General features: G+C 46.2%; 1 protein-coding gene across 12 annotated transcripts in view; it reads left to right on the forward strand.

Moving 5' to 3' along the window:
* The window catches only part of CSMD2 (CUB and Sushi multiple domains 2), a 322375-nt gene that overhangs the window by 239596 nt on the left and 57695 nt on the right, over positions 1-25084 (forward strand). For all 12 annotated transcript variants that reach the window (XM_068657555.1, XM_068657554.1, XM_068657553.1 and 9 more), the window contains 11 exons: positions 245-432; positions 6961-7155; positions 8138-8254; positions 10517-10630; positions 10811-10906; positions 13315-13518; positions 14157-14281; positions 17518-17614; positions 18806-18910; positions 22531-22649; positions 22744-22813. In XM_068657555.1, coding sequence (XP_068513656.1) covers positions 245-432; positions 6961-7155; positions 8138-8254; positions 10517-10630; positions 10811-10906; positions 13315-13518; positions 14157-14281; positions 17518-17614; positions 18806-18910; positions 22531-22649; positions 22744-22813 — 1430 coding nt within the window. The remainder of the gene's footprint in view (positions 1-244; positions 433-6960; positions 7156-8137; positions 8255-10516; positions 10631-10810; positions 10907-13314; positions 13519-14156; positions 14282-17517; positions 17615-18805; positions 18911-22530; positions 22650-22743; positions 22814-25084) is intronic.

Raw genomic sequence — 25084 nt, forward strand, 5'->3', positions numbered from 1 at the left:
ATAGGAAACCCCCGTGACTTTACGGGATGTAAGATTACGTGCTCTGGACTGCATCACTGGTCCTTGACTCCTTGCATGAGGAAAGGAGATAGAAATGTCCTGTGCTTAGGGGAAGAGCTGGCTTCGGGCAGAAGCAGTCTCTCGGCTGTGTGGTTGTGCAGCCCATCAAAACCACAGCCTCTCTTCTCCAAAGGGCTGCTGTAGCATGCTCATGCTTCAAGCGCTCTTCCTTTTGTTTTTGCAGCTTCAGTTTGGAGCCTGGCTATGATTTCCTTCATATTTATGATGGACCCGATTCTCTCAGCCCCCTGATTGGAAGCTTTTATGGCTCCCAGCTACCCGAGAGGATAGAGAGCAGCAGTAACAGCCTCTTCCTTGCTTTCCGAAGCGATGCATCAGTCAGCAACACTGGATTTGTCATTGACTACACAGGTAAGAGCTGCCCAGGGGTGCGTCTGGCCCAGCTAACTCAACAAAGTACTTGGGATTTTACCCACATTTATTGTCTGGTTAGACCACCTAGCTGAACCAGGTGGGAGAAGCTCTAGAAGCTATGGAAAGCTCTCTTCAGACAGTAACCCTGCTGCCTCTCCAGCTCTCACCAAAGCCACTGAAGATGCACAGTGGGGAAAAGTAAGAGATATAGAGAGGGGATTCTGTAGGCTGGCAGAAGAGACAGTGACATAAGGTAGATAAGAACAGCATAAAAGGCCTGTCGTGTGGCTGAGGATCACTTTTTTTTGTGGCTTCAGCTCTAACGGTGAGAGACGTGGGCAGTGGTTAGAGTTTTCCCTGGATGCTTTTGCCTCTCTGTTGATGGAGCAAGCTGAGAAGTGACAGACCTGGCACTGCTGCTCTGGGAGACAGGGAGCAAAAGGAAGGCTTTGGCAGAGAGTAGATAGAAGAGTGGAGCACAGAATAGACAGAAGAATGGAGTTGTTACAAACTCTAGTGAAAAATGTGCTCTGAAAAGCTGGATCTGATGAGCCATGATTAGGCAACACAGAGAAAAGGATTAAGAGGTGCAAAAAACAGGGCTACAAAGAAATGATTCTTCAAGCCTGCCCTGGCCTATATATACTAGCTTGCTGTATGGGAAAAAAAGCATTGATAGCTTCAGATGTCCTGGATGCGTGCCACTATAAAACATGGCTTTGCATCCATGGTGTACGCTGTGGAACAGGCTGTTGGCTCTTGTTGGCCCAACTGTGTGCTGCAGGAGCGCTGATGGCTTGTGCTGGAGAGCTGATGGGCTGCTGCTTTCTCCACGTGCTTGGGCAATTCTCTTTTCCAGCACCCTATATCCCGTCTGTAGCTCCTGCTATTGAATTTACCTGACCAAGAGATTAAATTATAGTGAAATGGCAATTCCTATTATTTATACTGAACAGATTAATTTCCCTGCAGTGAAATTATGAAATAATAAGATGAAGACAACTGGTACTGCTTAAGATTCAAGAGATTAAAAGTTTTCTGCCCTCATTAGAATTAATTTTACTAAAGATTAAGTCTTGGGTCTTTTCTTCTTTTCCATACGCCTTTTGGGTAGCCATAAAGTAGTTAACAAATGAAATCTCATTAAATTAGGGTTGTTGTGTGATGCGTTTTTCTCCTAAATACTCCTACAGTGTTAATCGCGCCTACATACTTCCCACAAAGCCAAACTGCTGGGAGAAAAGAATGAGGCTTTAAGTTTGCTCATTAATTTCCCCGCACTTTAAAAGGAGCCCAGGATTCAAGTCTGAGAAGCAGCAGAAAATAGAACTTGGGGGAATTGAAGGAAGAAGAAAAGCAAGGCGGGGGGGGAGCACGGGTGAAGGAAAAATCAAATGCCGAGCTCGGCTCCTTGCCAGCGGGGAATCCCAAGTACAGTTCAAAGACTCTGTCCCTCTCAGCTCCTCATTGTGTTTGGTCAGTGTTGCAGCCCACGTAGGCTTCTGCCCCTGCCTCCCTAAATGCCCTGTGTCACCTGTGCCAGTCGTATGTGAAATGCTGCTAATTCCAGGGGCTTCGTAGTCCCCTTTTTGGTGGTGTTTGGGTGGAAAAACACCAAAGCAGCCATCTGTCAGTCCCTCCTTGAAATCCTGCATCTTCTCTGGGACTGGGACTGTATCGCTAGCCTGGAGCTATGGTGTGTCGGGTGAATTTCAAACAGTTTCAGCACTTCATTTGAAATTGTTTCAGGGGCAATGGCTCTTCAAGAGAAAGTTGTCCTCTGGGGCCAGGAGGAATGGAGAAAACAGTGAGAAAAGAATGAATTTGTCTTTTACTATGCTGATTTTTGCATGGAGCATGACAGTGAGAGTGAAGTGGGACTGCAGCAATGCCACAGGAAGGTGTTTGAGGGCAGATCTTCGGCTAGGCAATTTCCCAGTTTAGCTACGCTGATGTACTACACCAGCAAGATTTTTGATAGATGAGCACATATCATTGCTTTGTACCCATGATGTGCTGTCAGCTGGGCAGCAGAATGAAAAATCAAGCTAAGGTTATTAGCAAAAAAACTGCGCTTCCCCCATGCACTCTTAAATTATTACACTGAAATTGTTTACTGTCTGCACAAAGCTTTGGATTGGTTCAAAGGGTAAGGTGAAACTTAAATAGTTTGGGGGATTTCAGCTGGGGAGGAATTTATCCTTTGGGGTGACTTAGCAATAGCGAGTAGATTTTGGCTTGAGGCTGGCTTCTGAAAAGGAAGGAGTGCTTTCCTCAGGCACCCTGTTATAGGTCTGGGGAAGTGATCACAGTCCTCAACAACGTGCTTGTCTGCAACACTAGTTAATGCTGGTTTTTTGAAACCCGTGTGCTTTGTTCATAGCACATTCACTAGAGCCCAGCAACACTTTGTCTACCAAAGCAAAAGGGTGATAAGTTCTTTACAAAATAGGAAAGACAGTTACAAAACAAGAGCATGAGTACAGGAGGTTGCTTCTGATCTACCTAAAATGTGTCTCTTGTTCCAGTTACTGCTTAAGGTTTAACTGTCTCCACTTGATTTACAAGACCCCTTTGTGAGAGGGTCTCCCATTAAGCTGCTGTTGCCAGAAAGCGTTCCTAGATACCCTTTTAAATTTGACTGGGAATGAATCTTTATGGTAGGGGTTATCTTTTCGCATTGGGAAATCGACTGAATTCTAGTAATCGGTTTGCATTGCATCATCTTGCAAACCACAGATTTTGAGAAGCGTTCCATGTACTCATAATGATATTTTTAAACTGAGACCACACTTTATGAGTGATGTAAAAGGCAGGCTGGTCATTTGGAGAGCTTTTCCCAGATTATCCCCCCAGTGATATTCTGTGTGTGTTGTGGATCTGCAGTCATGGACATAAAAGTGGGTCAAACTCCATTAAGTCCCTGCCTCCATCCAAGCGACACGTCCTGGTGGTTTGATACCAAATGTGACCCAAGTTGCATATTCAGGTTTGGCTCCTCATGCTTAGGGCGGAAAGCGGGAAGGAGTTTCCAGGTCGGATGCTCCAAGGCAGTAGGTTTTCTCACGCTTTCTTACTGCTTCCTGTTTCCGTTAGAGGCCAAAAGTGAAGAGGCGTGAAATTGAAAGCAAATGAAGCAAAACCGATTACTTTTCACCCATCCAAAGGAATGGGGAAAAAAAAAGAAAAAAAAAAAAAAAAAAAAACTTATTTCAAATCCGTTATTATTTTGCCAGAACTATTTTGCCCATCCTGAGCATATAAACATATATTTAGCATTACTTATGGGTTAGTTAAGGTGGAAGCTCCCCACAGAAACGTTATTCTGCAAAATCTGTTGCAAGGCAAGCTGTTTAAAAACATCTAGTACTGCTTGCTGTTAAAAAGGTCAGAAATAGGAAACAACTGGCGTTTGAAAACACAGATCTGTTCTTTGGGAAAGGCGGTCCAGTTCCCTGGGGTGACTTCTGGCTGTGCTCCTGGTGCCTGGCGTGGCAGCAGCCTCGCCGTTTGGGGTGCCAAGGCTGCACCTGACGTGGGAGATCCTGATGTAATCTGTCCTTTCTTCCGTGTATGATGACTGCTGTGAAAAACTCTTTTAGGCTATTTCTCTGGGTGTTGCTTTAAGGTTTAACGCTTATTAAAGGCTTGCACATGTTCACAGAGCAGGAGCTCGTGATGCGCTGGGCAGACCAGCGCTCTCTGATGGAGCCGTTCTTGAACACGCAGATAAAAGCCTGACCTCCTCGTCTAGGAGCTCCTGCAGGCTTTGAGCTTTCCTTGGGAAAGGAGAGGGGAATCACAGAAAACTTCTTTTTGTGGACTAATGAGCCAGTTCTCATGGCATTTTTGCCTTGACTCTTTCCTAAACATTTGGCAGCCTGACTCCATGTTAATTGGGACATCAGGGTGAAGTCCTTGATTTCTGAAGGGCGTGACTGAACATAAAACATTAATTCTAAATGAGCAAGCACTTTGTAGCCCAATAAATCAAAGGCTGCAGAAGCTGTGGTTTTTCTACACCCCTCTACGAGTCTCTCGCTGTCACCACGCAACCAAATACTTCCTTAAGTTTGAGCTCCTGCCTCCCTTTGTAGCCTGCTGCTGAGGATCATCGGGGCAGTTCATCAGCGGAGGAGTGTTCAGCTGGAGAATTGCGTAGGACTAGTGTCAGGATGCATCGTCATCCAAGGTGAGTGGGGTCCCCGAAGGCACAGACCCTCGAGGGAACAGAAACAGTCAAGAATGAGGAAAACACAACAAAAGCAGCGGGGTCATCTCTCAACAATCGGCCACCACCCCCTTTTCAGCAGCCAGCAGAGTGACTCGAGCGCTGAACATCACGATTTTTTCAAAGCAAGAGCAGAGACTGAGATCAAGCACATGGCTGAGACATCTGACAGCTGGGTGGGAGGCTGATTGGCAGGTTGAAGCTGCATCAGCTCGTTAGATGAAAGGCAGTGAGGCTGTGCAAAATAACAAGAGAGGCAGAAAGTGGCCATAAGAAAGCCGTTGGGTGCAGCTTTTGTATGAAAGGGTCTAAAACATTAACAAATCCGAGAAGTAAAGGCTTGCAGAGTGAAGACATATTTTGGACATGTAGATGAAGCGTTGACTCTTGTAAATGGCTTGTGTGCTGAAGGGAACTCCGAGCTCTGCAACTGCACCGCGCATCTTCAGTGCCCTCATGCCCGAAGTGATTCATTCCCCTCTGTGGGTTGTGGTGACCAGTCTGTGCCAGAATATTCCTAGGACTTGCTGTAATGGTAAGGGCTGCCTGCTCGCTTCTCCAACTGCAGCTGATGTGTCACAAGCATGAGGAAGAATGAGGAGAGAATATGTTCATCCCAGCTGACCCGCACGCTAAGGACTTTGCTTTCCAGTGCTGTGACTAAACCAAGCTTTTTGGTCCTCATATCTTACTCATCACAATCAAGATTTCTGTATCGTGTCTAGCTGGTGTCTCAGCAGGACCTTCCATCAGATCACACACGGCCAATAATGGGATAAAAATATAGACCGAATTCTTTTGTCTTAGAACCCAAATCTTCTCTGCAATGTTCTCAGTATCAAAGCTCTCTTCTGAGTATGATGTGAATTAGGTTTCTAGGCACATGTGTGTATCTTCCCAGGCTCAGATAAACTGGAACATCCTATTTTCTGGTTGGACACCAGAGGAAGAGCGACTTGTCCAAACTTCATGGAGCCAGACACAAGCGTGGAAGAGAGCCCAGGAGTCCCAGTGCCCCCCCCCCAGCACTGCCCCTTAGGCTCTGTCTCCTTCGAGAGCAGGGGCATTGCCTATGGGTCACTCACTGACCACAACCAGGCCACAAGCAGCTTGTGAGGTGGCTTCACAGAGCCATAAGGTCCTGATTTAAGGTCTGGTGATAGAGGTGTGTGATGGTGTCTGAGGAGCATTGAGGGTTCACCAGGATGTGGCTCCCAGAACTGGGAACTGGTGTTCTAGGGAAAAACAGCCCGTTGTGCCCTGTTTACCTGGATCGCTAGCCAGCTGGACAGATATTTTGTAAAGAAAACCATAAAGCTAATCCTGTTTTTCACTGGGAACAAAGCAGGGGGAGAGGGGAGAACAAAAGCAAGATCTGGGGGCTTGACTGTTTTCTCCTTCTCCCATCCAACCCCTCCCCAAATACTAAAAAGCCCATGATTTAATGCTTAAACACGTTATAATTGTTCACAGACCCACTGCTCTCAGAAAAGCCCTCATCTTTAATGAGCAATTTCCAAATGACAAAAGAGCAGGATTAATCAAAGCCTCTAATTATATTTCATGCAGGAAAAAAAATAAAAAAGGCAAAAAAGAAAAAAGCCCTCAGAAAAAGGAAAGAAATATCCAAGTCCTGACGGCTCTTAGTCTTTACTGGAATTTTCATATGTAAATGGGGTTTTTAACTCTGCAGGGCATAGCGAACAGAGAGAAAAATGTCTTCATTTTGTCTAACTGCTTGTAATCATTTTGCAATAATTGCAGCCATGCTGCACATCTGGAGAGCCAACCAGCTAGCACGTGGCACGATGTATTTTCGTGGTGAGAGCAGACAGCTCCTAGATACTGGCATGATAGGTGCCAAGGAGATAATGTGAGCAGATGTAGCACATCTGAAATATGTTGTATGTTCAATCTGTGTTTATATGCCCTAATTTGCAGAATTCCTTGTAGCCTGTCTCCTGTTGAAGAGGGAGAGCGAGTGTAGATAGTTGCCCTGTTGGTTGGATTTTGGGTACCAGTTAATTTGTATGAAGTGAGGGTTTCCTTCTTGCTCGTGCTGGAGCTGGAGCTGAGCATCAGCAAATGGTCTGCACCAGAATTTGACCCGTGTAATTCCCAGATTCAGCAGCATGAGAGAATGCTTGAAATCTAAACCCTGCAAACAGTGCTGGTCTTTGTAATCTGCTTAAGTGAGATTCCCAGACAAGAAAAGCACAAAAAACGTGCTGTTGTCCACAATTTGAAAACCGCTCTGTCAGACCAGTAAAGATCTTGGCAATTTCATCTTACAGAAAATCCCAGGGAGTCCTGCTTTGATCCTGGCTCGATTAAGAACGGTACACGGGTGGGTACAGACCTGAAACTGGGATCCACCATTACCTACTACTGTGACGGCGGCTATGATATTGAAGGGGTCTCCACGCTGACGTGCATAATGGGAGAAGATGGAAAACCCACGTGGAACAAGCCTCGACCCACCTGTACAGGTAAGGCCCATGGGGAAAAGGCGAGGAGAGGATGATCTGCCTAGCACGAAATACTTCAGCATTTTATCCAGTTGCAAAGCTTGTTGTTACTTTTGTATAGAAATGCTTGCAAGGGGACAGAGATGTTTTTTCTTGGTGTTTCATAATCCTTCCATTTTTTAACACCCTGGGGTCAGGAAAAGCTGACTTACATGAGGATTCTTGAACCTTCATTTTAAAGAGAGAAAACTGAGCGGAGCAGCTATGTGCATAGCAAAACCTGTTTCCCTAGTGCAGGGCAGGATGCAACAACTTAAACATCTGTTCAACTTAATCCCTGCTAATCAAAGCCCTTGAGCATGTGCTTTCCTGAGCAGGGTCATAATTTACTGAGAAAACAGACAATTTTGTCTTCGGGGTTCTGCGTTGGGGTTTTGTTTGTTTTGTTTCATTTTCTGGCTTAATGAGAAAATGGTTTAAATGACGGGTTTGCAGCCAGGCCTTCTTAGCATAAGAAGTGGCAGAAGAGAGAGCTGTCAGTCTGGGATGACTGGAGGAAAGAGATCTCTGGCTCGAAAGGCCCTGGCGGGGGGAGCGCTGCTCCCACTGCAGCCCGGCTCCTGCTGCTGAGAGAGGGCAAAAGGAGCAGGACTGGGTTCTGTCAAGCCCTGAGCTTCAAAAGCCGGTGGAGAGCAGTGCAAATCACCCATTAGCTACAACACCACACATGGCATCCCTTAGCCTCAGCATGGTCTTAATAATTAAATGTGAAGCAGGCATGAACTCAGGTTAGGATAAGCCTTATTTTTCTTAATAAGAACGTGCAGCAAGAGCTGCAATGCCTGGAGCACGGAATCGATCATAGGTCGGGGCAGCTGACACTGCGCGGAATTACAAAACGTGGGCAGAGATGGATTTGAAAGCAGTGGGGAAAAAGGCTGACAGTTCATGGCAGGCTTGGTGAGGGTACACTCAGTGATCTCTTCTCGACTTTCTCTTGCAGCACCCTGTGGCGGTCAGTACACAGGCTCAGATGGTGTGGTCCTGTCTCCAAATTACCCCCAGAATTACACCAGTGGACAAGTCTGCTTGTACTTCATCGTTGTGCCAAAGGACTACGGTATATTTTTTGTCAGATTTTCAGACACCTCAAAATCCGTTTTACTGGCTCTTGTTTGGGTTTGTTTAGATGAAGCAGTAGAATAAGTGAATATGTAAATAAATATAAGGGAGATTGGAAACTACTTAGTGGCACTGTTGCATGCTACTTATACTTCGTTGTGGTCAGTAAAGATTTTTCTAAATTTCTAAATCATCAAAAATGAGGAAAAGCACAAAACTAACAAAAAAAATAGTATAGCCTTGTTATTCTCCTTCCAGTTCCTGCACTGTATCCAGTTGTGCAGAGTTGAGAAATCAGCAAAAAATAAACTATGCTGCTTAATGCTAGCAGAGAGTACAAAATGTATTTGCTATAAACACATACGAACTGAGTCAAGTTTTTTTGTTGACATTATTTTGTCCTGTAATTTCCCCATGACCTGTGCGTGGTACACTTTTAAATGAATACAGTACAATCACAGATCACGGGAAACCACCTTTTAGCTGAGGGAGAGCCTGCTGGTAGGTGCAGTTCTGACAGCTCCAAACCTGTGTTTCGGTAACATGCTCTATGAGTTGATGTTCTGCAACTATTTGCTCATGCAGTCTGTCTACTGGATTGCAACCTGAATGTGCGTTAAAGCTGGGCCCATTTCAATGGAGCATCGTGCTTTTTATAGACTCCAATGCCACTTCATTTTGGTCAGAGGTTGGATAAAAGAACGATGGACATTCTAGGAACTTTTGAGTCAGCTAGCTCGATGGGTATTAGTGTTGGTTAACATATTTTCTTATTTGAAGGGAATTTAATGCTCCTTAAAACCACTTGCACTGACAGCCCGGTCAGGCTCTAAATTCTGTTATTTGGTGCAGCTTCGCAGTGCTTTACATCGATCTAGCTCTAGTCAGTCCCTATGGCCTTTTCAGTTGTTTATGATTTCCTTTGCTAAGATTATTGCAAGGTGCAAAATAAGGATACTGTGTTCAGGCTTCAGTTAAAAGCTCCTTTCACTCGAATTGCCCTTCAGGCTGTATGGATCTAGGTTATGTCCAAGTTCCCGGGTTTAACTGATGAAATAGAGCATTGTTCTCTTACACTTTTTAACCTGCTTTACTCTAGCTGATCTTGATATTGTCTTAAGAAACAAAATACCTAGTGGGCTAGACAGGCTTGATCTGCAAGTGTGACTTCTGCCTACGGTAGGATGACAGCTAAATTAGCTTCTCTTCTCCACCCGCTACCTCTCAATAGCTTCATTAAAAACAACCAGAAAACCATTAGTAGCAAATGTGATGCATTTCTCTTCTCTTTCACTTCTCTGATTCTGTGGACAGCAGGCGTCAGGGTGTGCTATCGTCACTTTTTCAGTGTTCCCAGCATCAAAGCTGTGCTGGAAACCTGAATGTGCAGGAAACAAATGTTGTAGCTCGGTGGATGATGAATTTCACAGCAAGAGACCTCTCAGCTTGCAAATCTGCAACTGGGCACTTACAACTTAAAAATGTGAAGCTAGGGGAGGAGATGGGGGGAGAAAGGCAGATTTGGGAGGGGAATAAAAGCATTTATTGTATTCTGAAAAATAAAGATAAATAAACGAAGAATTTTTGCACTAGTTTATTAAAAGAAGAAAACACCTTAATCCCTCATTATTTTTTTCTCCCTTTTTATAAATTCTGCTTGCTCCTAAAGTGCATTTGCAATGTATGCAGTGAGACCCAGAGCACTGAGTGGCTTACTTATTAGCAGTCTCTGTAGACAGCCCTAGGACTGACTGTGTATAAAATAGTGAGTGTGCTCTCTCCCTAGCAGTGGTCCTCCCTGACCAGAGAGGCTCAATCCAGGAATTAGGTTCTTCAGAAGAGGGACTGTTATTTTGTTCAGGTTTTGTACAATACCTAACCCAACAAGAGCCCAGTTCACGACAGAGGTTCAATACAAATAATAAATAATAATTATCTGTTGGTGAAATTACATACCTTGTGTTATGTAGGCAGGCAAACAGGATGATTCATAAAACAATTCTTTTTGGCCTATGAATCAGTGTTCGAGCCTACTGGCAAGTGAACACGGGGGAGGCTGGTTGCTGCTTCTGCTATGCCGACTTTGTGGATAAATAAAGGGCTCCCATCTTCCAGGGCTGTCAGTCAGGCCCTTTTTATCCTTGCCAAGCTCCTGAAATAAAAGAAGCTGAAATGTCTCAGTGCCAGGCCTTGGCAGTGCACGGGCTGCAGCACTGCTCACCGCGCTGCCCACCCTGACGGCCTCTCCTTCTCTTTGCAGTGGTTTTTGGGCAGTTTGCCTTCTTCCAGACGGCGCTCAACGATGTCATTGAAGTCCACGATGGCCCCAACCAGCACTCCCGGCTCCTCAGCTCCCTCTCAGGCTCTCATACAGGTAAGGGACCCATCCCTGTTGCTGCTGGAAAAAGTAAGGTAAAACCCACACTCTGCTATTTAACACCTTGCTTGGTGCAAAACAGTTTTGTGTGCAAGCCTTAGAGAGGCTTCAGCAAGCCACTTGCAGAGCTAATGCTGTATTCTCTCTCCTCTGTTTTTCTTCTTTCTTCTCACCTAGGTGAATCACTCCCATTAGCTACCACCAACCAAATTCTCATCAAATTTAGTTCCAAGGGTCAGTCTACAGCCAAAGGTTTTCATTTCGTCTACCAAGGTGAGTATGGTTGTGTTCTGGAGATGTCTTTCAACTGGTGTTAGGAGATAATAGTCAAAAGTACATCTTGAAGTGTTGTGGACAGCATTAAAAGCTTTCAACATCTGTGGGTCATTGCACTCTCTGTATCCGAACAGGAAATACCAAAGGAGATTAAGATTATTATTTTGATAGCAAGGGACTTGCAGGTTTCTTTGGTTCCTGTAGGTACTAAATGTTCAGACCTTCCACTTTCACTCAGCCCTCAACCCTCACACATCCCAGGATTAGTATCAGAAGAGTCTCATTGAGCCATGCCCTGAGTACGCAGTGAATTCTTGGGATTTATACCCAAGCAGGTTTTCCCACTGGCATTTTAGCACATTTCTCAGTGTAAGCAGCTGAGCACTTGTCTAGCAGCTCTGCAAAATCCTTCCTCTCTGCATGTCATAGGCTTAGGTCTCCTGCTGTCATACTTTGGCCCCTTGATCTTTCCGGTAACAGCTTACATTGCATCGGGCGAGTCCCACTTAGAGATTTTAAAGTAGTAAACAGAAAGCGATGTACAGACTAGTGGGAAAACAGAAGGGTTTTTCTCACCCACATGCTTTGTGTAGTTGTGGCTCAGTCAAACTTTGACGTGTACTGTGAAAGGCAGCAGGGGTACCCTGTACCTTCTCCGGGGGTGAAGTAAGGCATGTTTGGGATTTTATAGCGTACAGAGATCCATTCTCTTCAAAATTCTGCCTAATTATTGTAAAACAATTAATTCTGATAGTAATTGTTAAAGATTTCACCAAAACAAGGATTTTTATGATTACCTACTCCTTCCTGCACACTTTTCAATGACTGCTGCAGTAGTAAAAGGAAGAGGCATGCCTATTTTTGACTCGTCTTGCCAGGATCTGATGGCATTTACTGTCATTTTTATACAAATGAGTTCTGTCTCTCCCAAAGCCTCCCCCACCCAGCCATACAGATGTATCGCAGGTTCCCCTGAGGTGAAGGCATGGGAAGCCTGAAGCAGCACGTTGAAAGCAGCTTCAATTGTAGAGCGGAGCTGAAGGGTCAAGCACATATTTGAGATTGTTTTGGTGGTTTGGAGAGAGGCCAAGCACATGCTCATCAGCCACAAATGGCTGTACTGGGGCTATGTGAGCAGTGGCACAGATCCATGAATATTCTGGCTATCTTGGATGTGGCCAAAGTAGAGCATTGTCATGAGTGGATCCTTTCTGCCTCTCTGTTCCCCTCCCAAGGCCACTGACATGTTTCACAGCTCAGCCTCTCACTGTCCCCTTTCCTAGGCTGTCCACGTACCAGTCGGAGAGCCATCGTGTGTGTGGCTTCTGGAGGAGTCAAAGGCACCATGGGTTAAATAAAAGCATAGCATGATTTGACATTCATCTGCTGAATCAAATGATAATCAAACAAACAATATAGCTAATGTGCTCATCATCGCTACATTTTCCCCAATCCCAGCAACTCAGGCATTAAACACTAATAAATTGTAAAGCAACTCGGAGAAAAATATGAATTATTTTTTTTTCCTCAGCGGTGACACTTCTTTGACTTGTATTTCCCCTCACTTATCTGTCAGGCTGTTTCTTTCTTGAGCTGTTGTTTCCAGGACTGAACAGGAATGCAGGCAATTTCAACAGTTGGTGATGCAGCATCCTAACTTAAATTCCCCTTTTCTTTCTCTTCCCCCTCCTGACATGAAGAAGATTGTTTAAAATTGTCATCCTTTGTAGCAGAGAGGCCAAGTGAGCTGAGAAACCTTATAGTGCTTTCCGCTGAGGCTCTAGCATTACAGGCAAGCCAATTTTCAGAAAGTCATTGCTGAATGCCTCGGTTTCCCTATGCAGAAATGACCTTTCTGATGTGGTGGTGAGCTTTTTGAAGGCATACAATCTCCTCTTTAGAAACACGCACGGTTCTGTAATGTCCTAGCTGCTTTTATTTCAAGCAACACTTGAATTGACAGAAGTTTGAGGGAATTGCTATTGCTTTTTCTTCTCACCGGTCATGTTTGGACTCAGCCACTCTCTGGGGTCTAGTGTAATCAGGTGCGTGTGTTATTTTTACTGGATCTTTAACATGATGAGGGAAAAGTAACTTCATTCAGTACCAGTGTCCTTCCTGGCTGCGGAGCCTGCCCACTCTCGTCCTGTCCATGGGTTTCACCATGCCCTGGCACAGGTTGTGCTGTGCAAGTGCTGAACCAAAAGCTGGCCCTGTCCTCACAGAGCTTATGGCCACAGCACCTGCAACCTGTGTTTTCCTCCTGTACTGATGAGTGCTTACGATCCGGACACTTAAATTTCCCAAAGGTACACTTTAACAATTATTTTTCCTTCTATTTTGTCTATTTTTTTTTTTTGCTTTGCTTTACAACTGCACCCTCATCTGCTGGTTTCTCCCGCAAGCTGTTCCTCGGACCAGTGCCACCCAGTGCAGCTCAGTCCCGGAGCCTCGCTACGGCCGGCGGCTGGGCAGCGACTTCGCGGTGGGGGCCGTGGTGCGCTTCGAGTGCAGCGCTGGCTACGCGCTGCAGGGCGCCCGCAGCATCGAGTGCCTCACCATGCCCGGCGCGCTGGCACAGTGGAACGTTTCTGTGCCCACCTGTGTGGGTAGGTGACAAATGGCAATACAGTTCAGCAAAATAAAAATAAATGATGTTGTTTCACAGAATCGCAGAGTTGTAGGGGTTGGAAGGGACCTCAAGAGATCGTCGGGTCCAACCCCCCTGCTGAAGCAGGTTCCCTAGAGCAGGTTGCCCAGGTAGGCGTCCAGATGGGACTTGAATATCTCCAGAAAAGGAGACTTTGGGATGGTTAAAACAAAACCCAAGAAACATTTTTTTACCTCGTACATCCAAAAGCCAGGCCTGTTTGTGAACAAACAGCAAACCCCAAATGTTAGGGAAAGATCCTCTTGATCCAGTACTTGCTTTTAACTTTGGGGACAGCAGCTAGTATAAACAAAATCTGTCTGAAAACTGCTTTCACCTTCTTTGGAGGAGAGCAGGCCAGAAGAATGAGTCCCTTGGGCTGATGAGCTCCATGCTCCCCCCAGTTAAGGCCTGCTTGCTGCCCGTGATAGAAGCTATATGAGAGAGTTATTGAAAAGAGATTATCCCTGCAAATCATATCTTGCAATCATGAGCCAGTTCTGCTTGCTTTTTTGTCAACAGACAGATATTTCAAGGAGAATGTTCTAGCATAAAGCCAAGGCCTTTCATGTTCAAGTGTTTCTTTGCTTATTCCAGTGCCATGTGGTGGAAATTTGACTGAACGCAAAGGCACCATCCTCTCCCCGGGCTTTCCTGAGCCGTACCTGAATAGCCTCAACTGTGTGTGGAAGATAACAGTCCCCGAAGGAGCAGGAATACAGGTACGGCGTTAGCAGCTGTCGCTGCAGCATGATGGAGAGAGGAGAAAACACAGCATCTAGTGCACTTAAAGAGGCTGCACGTTACGGAGTTGAGATGGGCTGAATGTGTAATTCTCTGGAATCAGCCATTCGTTGACACTGCAGCTGCCATGAGTGCGTAATATTTCAATGGATTTTCGCCTCCTGGAGGCACTCTCTATGGGAAATAAGCGGAGCCATGTGGCTGTTCTGGTGTAACAAAATAATTGTGATATTTTGGGCATATATCTTTATACTGCTTAATTATGCGATGTTGAAAGCACTGTAAGCTATACCGAGGAAGAGTTGCTTGCTTGGAGTGCCTGTGTGGATTTGTTATGCCAGCAGAGTTGCAGCAGTATGATTATACAATTACAGCTTTGCTGCTCATTGTCTCCAGGTAAACGCGCTCTCTCCAGGCTTTTTGTGGTCCTTATCATTTCTCTGCAGAAATAGTCCTGCCAGCTTGAGGATGTGGAGAATTAAGCCCAGCATCAGCGACCAAACCTTAGATAACTCTCCCATTCAGCACGTGAATGCCTCGCCCTGCACCGTGCGCTAAGCTGACACCAATTGATGCAGAGGAGATGGATTCTTTAATAGATCCATTCTTCCACACGCCTCATTAACAGAGGGTTTCTTTCTTCTTTACACCACTTTGTCTGCAAGGGCTTTGTTCATTAAGTGCTTTTATTTCTCCATCCTGTGTTTGGCTAATAGGCCTGTAGGTGGGTTCCTCCCTCTCTGCGGGGCTCGCAGCTGTTGGCACACAGCAGTTGGGTTTCTCTCAACAGTTTTCTTGAAACGTCAGCTCTGTGTTGCTGGCTTCCAGTTCTGCTCCCCCATGGGGGGGTTCTTACTGGTGTCACCATCGTAACTCAGATCTGAACCTGGGCATGGGGTGGCCAGGCTGATGGGAGCGGTGCTGGGGCCCTGGGGGCTGCACGGGCACCCAGCGAAACACCAGCCTGCAATAATACCTTGTGCCCTTTCCTAGGCTTGTGTTGCATCCAGTCTAGAAGTCTTCTCTTCTGTGTTTTTGAAGCCATTTAGCACAATTTTTTCAAAAGCCTCAGAGCTCGTTGTCAATTTGTTCCTGCTCATCTGAAATTTCAGCCGTTGTGCAAACCCCCAGATGGCAGGAGGATCCTTTTAGCTCAGCCCAGCACCTGAGCAGTTGAGGCAGTTCGCAAGTTTCTCAGCACTCCTGGGATCGGGAGGTGATAATTCACTTAATTTTTAAAGTGATGTAAATAGATGTCTGTATTTTGCACCGCTGCGTTCTGAATTCAAACCCTTGCTGCTAGTTTCTCAGCCTGTGGAGCTGTTTTTGCATATGTCTGCTGAGCTTAGAGGAAAGCAGGTATTACAGCAGGCTGCTAAAAGCATGTCTTTATTCCTAAGTACTTGTTTCTCACATCTTTGCTTGTGCAGATGCAGTTCTCACATGTAAAAGTGGAGAATGTAATGTCAAAGAAGTGTTTTAAAGGCTCTCCCACCCCTGCTACATGTGATCTCTTGCAAGAGAAAGAGATATTTCAGAGTGTTAACACAGAGAGCAAGCAGAGAACAAAAAAAAGGGTGTCCTGTGGGTGAGCTTTAACATCATCAAAGCCTGAAGTTCACGTTCCAGTTCTAGAGTGGAGAGGTTTTGGTGAAGGACTGGACCATGGGAAGCAGGCAGGACACGAGGGGATGTTCTCCCTTTGCAGCAAACCCCATCTGGCACTTCCAGTGCAAGTCTTTAGTGGGGAGAGAGGTGTGACAAGAGCTGCTGGCCCCCAGGAGGTAAAGCACAGTGGAGATGGGGGCAGCCCAGAGGCCAGGTGATGGCCATGGAGCTGGACCCACCGTGTGCCCGCAGCCTGGCCAGGCACAGCCACAAACCCTGGCCCACCACGATCAGCTCACCCTGCACGCAGCGTCCCTGGTCACCCGCTGCCAAGTGCAGCATGCTCTGAGTTATTAAATACTAATTTAAGCATCAGTTTACCCTCATTTTGTACAACAATTAAAGGTTAAACAGCTGTAAATCAGAGGAGGAGGTGAAATTAAAGCTTTCTTAGTAGCAGCGAGTCACTAGCAAGATTTTTATGTAATCAGTGTACGAGCTAGCACTTCTGCCATGAATTATTCATTCCTCTAGCAAACCTTCCTGAGTGAATTAATTTATATACATGGCAGTAAATAGATGCAGATCCCTTGTGAATCCACATGTCAGACTAGAATTAGGTCCTTAAAAATGTTTATTCCGTTAAGTTGGGTACATGGGGGGGATAAATAATTTAAAAAATGTAAGAGCAAACAAAACTCACGTTCTCAGTCCACGTCCTCCTTCAATAACGTAAATCACAATAGGGGTGTAATTATGGAGGCTGAAAGATATTGATGTGGTCGGTGTGATCAGTAAGGGTGCTGCAGGGGTCACTGCAATTTCTGCTAGTTGAACTTTTCCTTTTTTGGAGAAAAAAATGAAAACTTTGCAGGAACTTTATAGCCTGCTTTATTATTCGGAATAAATAAAGGAGGAAAAAGGTTAAAATGGCAGAAATAATGGGCTTTTTTTGTGTGTGTGTGTGTATGTGTGTTTTATATTCAGCAGGACAAAAGCGAGTTAGATATTTGGAGTAACTGTGTAAATACAGCATAAGAACATAAGGAAAGAAGGGTGGGTTTCACTGAATTTCCAGAGGGAAGAGGGGAGGGTGTGTGTACACGTGTGAGCTCGCAGCCCAGATCTGCGGTGCATTGAAGTCCCTTTCAAAGTGTTCAGTCCAGCAAGCGTGTCCTGCTCTGTGCTTCAGGGAGTAGCTCTATTGAATTCAACGGGACCACTGCACATCAGAAGCATTAGGCTTAGTAGGAAATCTTCATCCAAAGAGACCACGAAGTGTTGAGGTCCTCTAATAAGCAGATGTGTGAAGGCTGGAAGTAAAAAGACATCTACCTACCAGAATTACCAAAGCTGCAGCTTTCTCCCCAAACCCACCAGCAGCGGTGCCAAGCAGCAGTGGCCAGTGCCACATGCCAGGAAATGAAGCCTTTTCTTTGGGGCCAAGTTGTACAAGCCATTTATGCTCCTGTCTTGTCTTTTAAAAGCCTCTTTTTTTTCTTTTTTTTTTTTAGGTTGTTGGTATAGAAAGTTTGTTTGAGTTTTTGAAACTTTTATCGAGAACTTGCAGATTTTTTTTTTCCGTCTCTTTCTGTTATCACTTCAGATACAGGTGATCAGTTTTGTCACTGAGCAGAACTGGGATTCCTTGGAAGTGTTTGATGGAGGAGATAACACAGCCACCATGCTGGGAAGCTTCTCTGGTACGTGTTCAGCATCATGTTCAGTGAAAGCCATCAGTGCAAACTTCATTCCTGTTAACACCGACTGGACTTCAGCACGTACATAAAGTTAAGCATATGCTTAAGAGCTTGAAAACTTGAAATAGATTTAAGCATGTGCTTAAAGGGAATCATATGCTCTATTGAACTGGGAATTTGACCGTTGCCTGCAGAAAACATTGATAAAGATCCTTAGAAGCAAGGCTTGGTTTGTGTGTTTTTGGGGTGGGATACTGCAGAAATCAGCTGCTTCAAGGAAATATAGATGAGGCTAGATACCAGCCTATAAAAGCCGTGGATGAGGCTTGACTTGCAAGCTGGTGACCTTGGAGAGGTTTGTCAGTCTTTCCATTGGTGTACACATGCTGGAAATCACCAGCATTTTCAAGCTCTTGCAGCAGCAGTGAGGTGTGTGTAGCTCTCTGTTAGGAAAACCTGCTCTAAGCTTTTCTTTACTATTTTCACCCTTGCTGGAAAACATCGTACTGCAGGAGAGTCTTTTCTCAGCTCAGACCACTGCACAGGCAGGTTAACCTGACCTGGTTGATTGGCACCAAAACGGAATCAGGGCTACAAAAGATCCGTTCTCCTGCCCAACACAGGGGAATGGAGCTCCTGGCAGAGCAGAGAGAACCAAGCAGCCCAAAAGCATTGTGAAGCTTTCAAATAGCAGAGCCACTTGCAAAACGATGGCCCCGATTCTTTCTCGTTGAAAGAACGTGGAATCAAAGTGCTTTGAGGCTGGTAAGGACAATCATGCATAAAGACCGACAGACTGCTCCCAGCGTTGGGTTTCGGGTAGAACTGCTTTGACCGCTGCTGCAACAGCTTCTAGGAAACCAGGCAGGAGAAGGAATCTGGACCTAGCAGGGGACCTGAGCTCCACCCACACGGTTTCTGTTCACCAGTTCCCTTCTCAATGCTTTTAGTAGGTCTGGTCTGTGAATGGCAAAACTTCACATGATGAAATTCATCATTATACTTTGAAAAGGCCATTGCAGAGAGGCCTTGGGTATTTCTCAATTGGCCTCATTAGAACCTGATCAAAACCAGCAGAGCTTGTTAAGTTAAAGGACTTTCTGTTCTCAGCCTCTTCTGCAGCAAATCTCCAAGGATATGGAGGAGGAAAAAAGAATCCTCTTCAGTGTCTTTGTGCACCTCTTGTTTTCCCAGGAACTACAGTGCCTGCGTTGCTGAACAGCACTTCAAACCAGCTCTATCTGCATTTCTATTCGGATATCAGCGTCTCTGCTGCTGGCTTTCACCTGGAATACAAAAGTAAGAGCAATGCAGCCTTGATCTCTTGGTTCCTCTGGGCAATGGGGAAGTGGTTACAGAGCTGTTGCCTCAGAGAAGTGGAAGCTGTGTATCGTGGGGATGGGGCACTGAGCTTTAGTGCCCACACATATGTGGTTCCCTGTCCTCAAGTTGCAGAGAGGCAGGGAGTATAAATGGAGAAGAGCTGCAGCAGAGGAGATGCAGGGTCACAGACTGACCCGCACCTTGCTGCTGATGCACTTGGCAGCGCTGTTTGGTTTCTGTCTTGTAGTACAGCAGGAGCTGTGGAAGCCAAAGTATTAAAAATTCATGGGGAGTTGGCCTGCTCAACACAGTGCTGTAATCTTAGCTCACGAAGTGTCTAAAATGATGCTTGCCAGAGACTGGGAGGAACTGCCTGTTCTTTGCAGTCCTTCCTAGGCACTCGGTATTGGTCATTGCTGGAGGCAGCATACAGGGCTAGGCAGATCTTCATAGGATAATTCAGGCTTCAAGGGACCTCAGGAGGTAATCTCATCTAACCTCCTGCTGAAAGCAGGGTCAGCTATGAGATAAAACTAGATTACTTGCATCTTTATGCAGTCTGTTTTGGAAAAACTCCAAGAATGGAGACTGCACAAACACCCCGGGCTGCCTTTCATCACAGGATAAGCGCTGCAGCCCCTGGCCATCCTGGTCCTCCTCCTGCTGAGCTTGCTCCACTTTATTGATCTTTTTCTTGCATTGTAGGGAGCAAAACTGGCAGGATATTTGAGGTGCTGTCTGATGGGTGCTATGTAGAGGGGAGGTAATCACCCCCCCTCCATCTGCAGGCTCTGCTCCTGTCCTATGGGTGAGGACAATGTCAGCTGCCTCTGCTACCAGGGCATCATTTGGAGCTGCAGCAGTTATTGCAGGAGATGCTGCCTGCTGCTGATGCCCACTGCTGTATGGATTTACCCTTCTTAACCTGCATCTGCATTGTCCTGACTCCTCTGCGTTGGACAGTTTGGTGGGTTCATGTGTAAGGGATTATGCCAACGTCCCAGCAGAAAGGCAGCACTTTGCTTCCAGCAGGTCTAAGGCAAGGCTGCATTCTTGCAGATCCTGACCTGAGATCATCATTGATATATGGAAACAATATTTTTTTTAAAAGATCATCGTTGATAGGAGAACAAATCTGATTGAAATTGGAAGACATGGCAAATAAAGTCTCCACGGAAAGGCCTGCTAGATTTGGATTTAGATGCTAAAAATTCATTTTCCCCCAGTTCTGTGGTTTGATTCCCCCGGTTGGAGCAGATGTCCATTCAGGAAAGGTGTGCTGTAGCCAAGTCACCGTGGGTCACAGTGATGGTAGCTGTTATCTCTTGGCTGGCTGAATTATTTACATGCAGCACGGACAGCATGCAGGCAAGCAGGTGCAGAACGGCAGCCCTCAGCTCTATTCAGCGCATCAAAATCAAATGTTTAGCTAGCAGGCAGGAAAGCAAGCAGGCTCATGCACTCGCAGGGTACTGTACACGGGTGTGATGGGGCCAGGAGCTAGGCTGTGTGCAGCTCTCAGAGGACTGGTTAAGGCGTGCTGGTGGTCTGGCTCTGTTCCTGCCTTGGTAGCAGTGATGCTGAGCTGAGGAGCGATGTGCTGGAACTGCTATCTGTGTTCCTGCAATCTTCCTTGGGGCAATGCAAACATAATTGTTTCTTGCTGGACACCGGCTCTCCCAATTGCTTCTGATCACAAATCTTGTGTACGTCTCCGAAGCCAACAAATGTTCTGTTTATTTTTTTCCAAAGCGGCAAATAGATTTGAAAGTGCATTTCGTTTTGTAAAACATCCCCAGAAACGGCATAGCTGCTTGACTGCAGGGACTGCCTGTGCTTTTCGAGGGCCAGCTAGTAGTGAGCTTTCCAGGTTTTGGTGTGTTTGCAGATGGGAACTTTGCATATTAATGGCTCGAGCAAAATTACGGCAACCAAGACGGTTTGGGAGGGAGAGTGTGATCCAGAGCACTCCCTGGGAGCTTGGGAAGTGCGTGTTACAGAAATCCTCTTGCTGCAACCCTTTTCTTCCCCACTACTGTTTCAATCAATAAGCTCTTTGAGGATTGCATTACCCTGGTGCAACAATCAGGTTCAGGTTTTCTCGAGGCTTGGGATTGCCAGGTTTGTTTGGTTTCTTTGCTGAGAAAATTAATGGGTGTTGATTTTCAGGGCAGCTGGAAATAATACCAATTTTGCTTTGCTCATACAGCTGGCATTTCATGGCTCCGGTCCCCAGTTTTACCCTTTGATCAGTTAGAGATTCGGCAAAGGAGTTTTGAGAGATGGGCTGAAACACCAGTTTATTTTCTCCCTTACTGTACTCCTCAAGCAAAGCTCTTATCTCTACACACTTACGAGTCAAAGCAGAGCAAGAAGAATTTAGGACTGAGTGAAATTCAGTGGCCACTGATCTAAGGGAAGCTATTTCAAGCTGCTTTCTGTCTCTCTGAAGGTCGGGCATTTCAGCCATGTGCAGAGAGGGACTGCACGTTTTCTTGCTGGGCAGCACGACTTGGATTTCCAAAGCAGAGTCGCCATCTCCTCTCTGGTTTCTTTTCTTCATCTGCTTTCGGCTCAGCCTCCAGACTGAGTCTAAGCAGAGCACGAGCCCTTGCAGAGATGCAGGAGGTTATCTGGTGTTGGCAGCTGCTAGCAGAGAGCGAGGGAGGCGCTGGCAGGCAGCAGAGCCGTGGTGGCGAGGAGGTGACTGCAGGCGCCTGCCTTCCTTTTATCTCCTTTTGGTGTTGCAGAAGGATGAGGGGGTGGCATGCATGGGAAGGAGAGCCCATCACCTGGCACGTGGCTGCTGGGACCGTTAATTGGGCTTGCAGCAGTTGTTAATTGGGCTTCCCAGTTGTAATTGTAGCTCAGATGGAAACGGGATTGAATGAAATTTTTGTGGGCTGTTGTACAGGCTCTGTCAAAGTCTGGCCTCGTGTGCTGCTGCTTGTATCACATGGTGAATTCATTCTGCGGATGAGCAGAGGGAGAGGAGGGCAGGAGAATGAAACTGGGCAGCTTCTGCCCAGGAAGACACAAATTGCATGCAACAGACACAGCGCATCCTTTATATTGTAAGCATGGCTCAAAACAGAGTTCAGCCAGCAAGGGACAGCACGGATAATTCCCTCTTGCATCCTCTCCAGTCTTCTATCAGATGCTGCCTGGTCAGTAAAGGAATATGGAACATAACATCACGCAGCCTGATGGGGAGGGCTGTGGCAGGAGGTTGGATTCGTGGTGCAGCTCTTCGGTCGAGCCATTACGGTTCTGTCAAAAACATTTGGGGCCATGAATCATATAACCATGAGTGACACCTTTGTTAAGAACAGTGTGTTCCAGATAAAGTGGATGTGAACTAGGGGTCCTGGACGTACCCTACAGCCCAGGGAATACCATGGGATACATCTGGGCTATCTTGGTGGGGAACCCAAGGGCCCCGGGACTTTCCCACCCCATGTCCGTGGTGGAGGTTGGTGGTCATCAGGGGGCTGGGGTGAGGTGAAGGTGTGCACTTCATTCCTTCTGCCTTCAGGCTGTACTCAGCCCCGCTCCCTGCAGCACTCACTGCTCTTACCCACGCTCTTCCCTTCCAGCCGTCGGTCTGTCCAGCTGCCCCGAGCCCCCCGTTCCTGGGAACGGCCTCAAGATCGGGGAGCGCTATTTAGTGAACGACGTCGTCTCCTTCCAGTGCGAACCAGGCTACGCCCTCCAGGTACTGAGGACTGCTTGTTTTTTGACAAAAAAGACAACAACAAACATTTGGGAAAGAGAGAGACCCTCAAACTTTATCTTTTTCTCTCCCTCAGGGACACTCTCACATTTCGTGCATGCCGGGCACTGTGCGGCGCTGGAATTACCCCCCTCCACTTTGCATCGGTAGGACTCTTTTTCTTTCTTATCTGGGTGATATTTATAACACCTTTCTAAAAACCTGTTTAAATTGGCTGCTGATGAAATGGGGAGAAGTTTATTGCCCAGACAGAGCCAGTTGTGCTCTTACAGCAGGACCTCTGGGAGCTTTCCTCACCTTCCCCATTTCCTGATGCGCCCCAGTTCTCAGCCTGGTCTCCTGTCCATCTCGTATAAAGGGGCTTTAAAAGTGGCCGTATAAACCAGAGCATGCTGGTGATTTTATCTCGATGGTGGCAGGGCAGCCCAGCAGCCAGGAGCAAAGTACACTAAGTTGTATTTCACGTGGATCCCTTTGGCTGAGGGCTGCTGGAGGTGCAGGGCGAACAGGAGCTCTGTGAAGGTCTGAGTCTGAGAAATTCAGGTTTGTTCTGTAGGGGAGACACAACCATGGGAAAGGCTTCATTTGCTGCAAGGGGAGATTTCAGCAGTCATCCCTGCGGGCCAACCAGATTGCTTTGTTTTAATTGTTTAAAATGTAGATACAATATTAAATTTAAAACATAAAAAATGGTTTCCTCAACAAAAACTCATTCTAAACGGAAAATCTGAGATTTCTTGATATTGGAAGCAGGTCGTCTTTACGGATTGAGGTGTGGTTTTTTTTCATCTGAAGCAAAGATCTGCAGACTGGTTTGTTGTTGTTTTTTGTTTGTTTTTAAATGCATCTTGATATCAGTGAAACTGCATCTTTTATTGTTCTCTTCCCAATATCTCCAAACTGCACCTCCTGGTGCCTCGCTGTCCTCACCTCGGTGTCTAACAGGTCCTGTGTGACCAGGAAGAGCCAGGTCACTTGTCAAGCCTTTTGCCTGTGACAGCCTCTGAGGACGAGGGCTGAGCCTGCTGAGCATCTCAGGCCTTAGGAGAATAGGGCTGGGCAGCTGATTTCCTCGGTGGCAGAAGCAAGCCCAGAAGAAGAGACAACAGAGGTGAAGGGAACTTGTTGGAGTTTCTGGATTATTTTCAAGCAGTATTTTGCTAGCTTTTAGCAAATCTAGATGTTTAATATTCATATTGCACATTTTACAGCTTCGAGAGAGACATTTATGCATTTAATAGCTTTAGTTAACAGTTATTTCAGGCTCCTGCTGTTCTAGCTTACATCATTTTGCTTTAAAGTAATTATAAGAGCTAACAGCTCCTCGTCTGATGATCTGCAGGCCAGCAATAAGTACAGAGACAGTTAGAGCAGAATGTCTGAGCTAAAGGACTCGTGCCCATGGGAGCTGCTCTAAAAGAAACCAGAAGCCCTTCAGCTCAGCATCAGGGTAGGAGACTCCAGCAGGGAGGAGGAGGATCCTGATATTGCACCGAGGGTCAACAACTATCTGAGCAGCTGCCAGTTTGGAGTTTTCTTTTTTCTTCTTTTGATCAGCATCAGTCATTCAGATCAGTAGGATTTTGCCTGGCCAGGCTGCATCTGCTCGGCACTGTCACAGCGTGTAAACGCGGGTGCAATTTAATTCGGGTTGTCTGCTTTTGGGCAGTCACGACTAAGTGCAGCGGGACAAACACCCGTCCACCTGTCTGTTCCTATCTCTTAGCCTGCATCACACTTGACTGAAAAAGGTCATCCAGCTTCGGAGACACATAGCCACGTCTCTGCAGCCAAGTGCAGATCATCGGGAGTGATCAGCATCTCTGTAGGAGCTCTGGGGATGCAGCAGCACCTTGTGCAGGCAGTGCTGAGGCTCGTTGTTCTGAGCTAATTGCTCACCAATTTGTCTGAACACTGCCCGGACCCCCAGTGGCTGCCAACCAGCCACCCAGGAACCCAGGCTTCGTCGTTCCCCTGCTCAGAGGACTTTTTGCTTGCCTGGCATTGTGCTGGTTTTCTTTTTGTCCACTTCATCCAGATGCTTGACTCCTAAATAATTCAGAAGCGGTACTACTAAAGAGCCATTAAGGGGAAGAAGAAAGAACTTCTGTGAAAAGCCTCGTTAGTAGCAAGTGCACACATAATGAGATATTGGACAAAAGGAATCCACACCTCTGCTGTCAGACTGTTTTAGGAGAGCACCTGGGTGTATTCTGTTGGATGATGTTACCGTAACAAGGTAGAGGTCATCCAGATAAGCCTGAGAAGATGCTATCTACGCTTAAATTTCATGTGATGCTTTTTGTAAACATATTTTGTGCTGTCATCTGTGGACTGCTTCTTGGTAGGGAATTTACTTCAGTCAGTGTGCAAACACGCTGTGCTATATTTATCGGTAATTGCCTGGAGATTGACAA

The sequence above is a fragment of the Anas acuta genome, chromosome 21 (assembly GCF_963932015.1).
Source record: "Anas acuta chromosome 21, bAnaAcu1.1, whole genome shotgun sequence".
In the NCBI taxonomy this organism is placed as follows: domain Eukaryota; kingdom Metazoa; phylum Chordata; class Aves; order Anseriformes; family Anatidae; genus Anas; species Anas acuta.